Below are 5,374 nucleotides of genomic sequence, written 5' to 3'. Positions count from 1 at the left end.
CCCGCCCCCCTGGTTAGGGTTCGTTCCTCTCGATTCATCACCGAAAACATAAAATTTAAGAAAAATTAAAATTTGAATTAAGTCGGGCAAAAGATGGTCTTGCTTTGAGTGATAACTGTGTCTGGGCTGCGCTGAGCTGTACAACTGCTGTTTCAGCAGTTGTGTTTTGTCTAATTTTCCACTTTTTTCTGTTAAAAAGCTTTTCCTTGGTAGACTTTCACAAATTCCCTTATATTCGACAGTTCAAAATTTAAGATTTCGTGAAGATAGCAACAAGAAAACAAGATAATTCAAGCATTCATTCTGGCTAAATTTTTCTGTTTTGTTTTGTTTTTGTTTTGAAAAGCATAATAATTTTATCTTCTAAAAAAAACCCAGTTTGACTCATAAACTCGCATTGTGATAGCTTAGACCGTGAACTCCGATCTGACGTACAATAATGGTTGGTACAATAAGGAGCGTGCTATTTCAACCAAGTAAAGGGCAAAAAAGAAGGTATCAAATGCATTCGACTAAAAGTGACTGATGTTATAATGGCGCGGAATAGCGACAGTCTTGTAAAATATTGATCAGTTTCCCCAGAAACGAAGACACTTGGCGGCGAAATATTTACAGACAGCGGAGAGTGGCAGCAGCCAGGACAGTGCCTGGTCTAAAAGCAGACGTCTCTGGTTTCTGAACTGTTTCTTGCTTTCTAAGTAGAACTTTATTTCCAAGAAAACTAAGCTCACAGTGGAGAGAACAATTAATTCCTTCGTCGGGAAAAAATGGAAAAGACAAAATCAGTCTGATGTGACGTAAAAAAATGTGTTATATTCTAAAACAGGAATGCAAAACGTGGAGAGAAAACAGTTGAGAGAGTAGATCTGTAGCCCTCGAGATCGCCGGTAGTAAACATGAGGACTTCTATGTGTGCTGCGTTTCTTCTGTTTGCTCTTGCCGTAGAGCCTGAAACAGTTTCGAGTGACAATGGTTTGAATTTTATAATTTGTTTCCAGTGCCGTTGTTAATGTTGTTGAGGGTTTTTATTTTTTGTAGTTGTTGTTATTGCTGTTGTTGTTGCGGATACTGCATGCTGCTACTGTTGTTGCTGCTGCTGTTGTTGTTAATATGTTGTTGAGGATACAACATTGCTTGTTGTAGTTGTAATTGTAGTTGTAGTTGTAGTTGTAGTGGTTGTTGTTGGTTGTAGTTGTTGGTTATTGTTGTTGTTTTGCTGCTGCTGCTGTTGTTGTTGTTGTTGTTGTTGTTGTTGTTGGTGTTGTTGTTGTTGTTGTTGTTGTTGATGATGATGATGATGATGATGATGATGATGATGATGATGATGATGATGATATACCCTACGCTCAAGGCGTTTAAAAAATGTTACAATGGCGTTGCCATAGTGGACGTGAATGCAATTCCTATCTATAAGATCTAGACGTCTCTTGCCACTTGCCGTTATCTATATCTGTCAACTTATTTCATTTTTTTTCTATCCTCCATTACCGTTGAGCGTAGGGGGGGGGTGCAGTTTTTTTTGGTAGGCCATCTCTGCAGCTGTTTCAGTTGAGATGTCGTTGTTTCTCAGGGTTCCGTTTACTTCGTTAGTCCATCTTTTGCGTGATCTACCTCTTCCCCTGTAGCCGGAGAACTTGGTGTTGTAGGCACACAAGGCTGCCTGCACTGGTGTCATTAGCAAGAGGAACCGGAGGCCAAACCATAATTTTATTAATCGGTGGTTTTCTACAAAGTACAGACAGACTCCGTGCCAACAGCTGCTCATACATCTTCATTCCACTGCCTGTCTCTTTTTTTTTTTGACGTTTTGGGTTTTGTGTAGAAATTTCATATCGGGTGTACAGACTTCAACATAAGTTAAGGACCACTTCCAAACACTCAGAGTCGTCTTCTTGGGTCGACCTGCTCGTGGGCGTTCTTGGACTGATCCAGTGGCTTGGTGGCGCTGCCTCAAATGAACAATGACAGAGCGGGACACTGCGAGCCTTTTGGCAACTTCTTGGGCTCCAACTCCATCCTGCAGCCATGCAATAGCTCTGGCGCGATCAAAGTCTCCCAGCTTTTGTCTTGGTGGCATGTTGATGCGATACTGGATTTTGCGCAAACGACGGCATATATTGCCACCAAAGTGAGCACAGTTCGAGAGCGTACGTCCGCTTATGACGTGCATCAGACATTTTGACTGAGGAATGTCCGTGGTGTCGCACACAAGTCGATAAAAACAGCAAATTTGGCTAAAATTCCTCGAGGATTTCCATGCAGCACGTGAGGGTTTTGCCCCTTTAGGAAGCTTTGCAGTAGATCTGCGCATTGGTAACACATTACCACTTTCAGAGCAAACAAGTTTGAAACATTCCTCGCTGTCTTTTTTAAGGATTAAAAAAAAAATCAGGGCTGTCTGTCAAGGTGGTCCTTAACTTATGTTGAAGTCTGTAGTATCTTGCTGTAATGAACATCACCTGGTTTTCAAGCCTGACATTGATAGCGGGATGAGAGTTACATATTGAAGTAGTTATAAGCCGATATCTACGAGGTGCGTCTCAGAACTTGGTTTCCATGCATTTTACCGCTCACAAAAAAATAGTTATCAAAATTGTTTCAGCATTTCAGAATTCACTTTATCATTTATCGTGTAATCTGTTCCGAAAGAGTCTCAGGGTGCTGAATCAGGAAAATAGGGTGCACGTTCTAGTAATTCCCACGAAATGTTCTCGGAAATGTCAAAGATGACTCAGCATTTGTGGACAGGCAGTCTATGTTGTCGTGGTGGAAGATGACGCCGAATTCCATCACCCCATTTCTAGCGAATTTGTCTTTTATTACTGATCTGTGAAATTTACCATTGACAATGGTGCCAACAGAAACTGGCTAACGCAAAATAATGCCTGTTTTGGTCAAAGAACACATGTGCATGGCTTTGATTTTTTACTTATTTTTTGCCTCAGTATCATACTTTTGCCCTTGGACAAGTGAAGTAAACACACGTTTTTGACACGTCACAGCTCAAGTGAAAATAGCTTTGCTATTGAAATTCATGGAGGCTTTCCTGGCTCATTCTTTTGTTTTTGTTTTTGAACGGTGTAATTGATTGTTCAGCTAATGGACGGTGCGATGCAATCTATTGTTAACTTTTTCAAATTGAATAACAAAATCCAGAAGAAAAACAAATCGCGAGCAGTGGGTGAATCTAAATGCTCAAGATTTTTATTTCTATGATGCAATTTTCTTCACACTTGTATTGTTCCCTGTTTTACAACATAATAAACAAATACCCCCCCCCCCCCCCCCACACACACACACACGCTTACACATTTGCTCAAATCAAATCCGTATGTTTCATAAAGATCTATTACAACCGAAGGAAGATATCGATATTCGCCCAACTGACGACTGTAATCTTACCACTTAGGAAAAATTCTCCTACGTCACGGGATGACCTGAATGAAATGTCACGTGTCCAAGCACATCCCAGATGGTCAATGCATGTCGTGGCGTCGGGTGACGGGACAAAATCGATGCTGTAGTTTACAATACACGTAGTATGTAGCCTACTTCAAGACAGCATACCAAAATTTGCTGTTCCCTTCTACAAGCTATGGTACATTGACGAGAAGATACAGAGGATATTTGGGTCATAACTTATGTCTCTTGCTGTCGTCCCTTCTTGTTGTTGCAGTTGCTGTTGTTATTGCTGTTGTCGTCGCTGTTATTGTTGTTAGTGTTTTTGTGTTGTTGTTATTGTTGATAATGTCGTTGTTGTTGTTACTATTATTATTGTTGTTGTTGTAACCATAGCGTTCTGAACCGATGTTATGTTGTTTTAGTACAGTATTTATTGTATCATGTTGTATGTTGGTTGTACACCAAATTTGCCGAAGGAGAACAAACAAGAAATTACAGTAGACCAAACAACCAGAGCCACATTTCTTGTCATAACACCAACGAAATAATTAGACTCTATGTCTTTGTTCTGATCTGTCTAGATTGCGAGCATGTTCCAGATGTCACACGGTTTGAGCATCACACCATCAAACTAAATATGCCTTCACTTTGATCTGCCCACATTGCTAATGCAAACAGTTCTGGCTGTTACATGGTTAGAGCATAATACCATAGAGACTGATATGTGTTTTCTCTGACTTGTACAAATTGCGAATATGTCAGGTTGTCACACTATTTAAGCATTTACACAATAGTGTTTCTTTGCTCTGATCTGTCCAGATTGCGAAGAAGTCCGGTTGTTTCATAATTTGAGCGTAACACCACAGATATGATTCGCCGTCACCTTCACCTTCTTCACCTATCCCGTAGACCGGATGTCCGTCGGGGTGCTTTTGAAGATTTGGCCATTAGCTTCCTCCACCTCTTCTGGTCTTCAGCTTTTCTGAGCGTGTCTTTGAGTTCCAGGCCTGTCCATTCCTTGACGTTGTCCTCCCAACTCTTCTTCGGTCTGCCTCTGTAGATTATTTCCTTCATGTGTCACTATTACATCCAGGTATTTGAAGCTGTGTACGGTCTCAAGCATCTAGTTGTTGACTTGGATGTCCACTGTGATGCTCTTTTTGCTGTTAGATCAGTTTCGTCTTCTCAGCGCTGATTTCTATGCTGTAGGCTGTGGAGGTCTTTTCAAGACGTTTTATTAGGCTGACTAATTCTTGCTCTTGTCCCACAAGGTCGTCTATGTCGTCTGCAAAACGTAAGTTATTAATTGTTCTGCCCCCGATACTGACTGTCCTTTCGTGACCTTCAAGTGCATCTGTCATGATTCTCTCCAAGAAAATGTTGTTGAAAAGAGTGGGTGAGAGCAGACAACCCTTGCATACTCCCACTGTTGTTTGGAACCATTCCCCAATGTTGTTGTTGAAAAGACTGCGCTCGTAGCTTTGTTGTATAATTATAAAATGTTTTTGCTATGATCTCCCCAGATTGCGAACATGTCCGGTTGTTTATAATTTGAGCGTAACACCACAGATATAATTTTAAAATGTTTTTGTTTTTATCTTTCCAATTTGCGAACATGTCCACGTATTACACGTTTTGAGCAATATACTATAGAGATATGTTTTTGTTCTGATCTGTCCAGATTCCGAATATGTCCGGCTGTCACACGATTTGAGCATAGCAACATAGAGAAAATACTAATATGTCTTTGCTTTAATCTGCCCAGATTGCGAACATGTCCGTCTGGATGTTGCCCTGGTCGTGGACTCGTCGAGCAGCGTCACCCGAGCAAACTTCAAGAAGACCGTGCGCTTTATAGACGCCATTCTCCGGCAGCTGCCCATTGGTAACTTCCTTTGTTTGTGTGGATGATGAGTGTGCATGTGTGCGTTTGTGTGTGTGTGTGTGTGTGTGTGTGTGTGTGTGTGTGTGT

At 41.1% G+C, this 5,374-nt stretch overlaps 1 protein-coding gene across 1 annotated transcript in view; it reads left to right on the top strand.

Annotated features, from left to right (window-relative positions):
* Positions 1-481: 481 nt before the first annotated feature.
* The window catches only part of LOC106011633 (collagen alpha-1(XII) chain), a 13,108-nt gene continuing 8,215 nt past the window's right edge, over positions 482-5,374 (top strand). Inside the window, exons 1-2 of the mRNA XM_035969516.1 lie at positions 482-972; positions 5,168-5,287. Coding sequence (XP_035825409.1) covers positions 897-972; positions 5,168-5,287 — 196 coding nt within the window. The 5' untranslated portion in view covers positions 482-896. The remainder of the gene's footprint in view (positions 973-5,167; positions 5,288-5,374) is intronic.

This window comes from Aplysia californica, unplaced genomic scaffold, assembly GCF_000002075.1.
Source record: "Aplysia californica isolate F4 #8 unplaced genomic scaffold, AplCal3.0 scaffold00152, whole genome shotgun sequence".
Classification (NCBI taxonomy): Eukaryota; Metazoa; Mollusca; class Gastropoda; order Aplysiida; family Aplysiidae; genus Aplysia; species Aplysia californica.
This window is presented reverse-complemented; position numbering and strand designations above follow the sequence as displayed.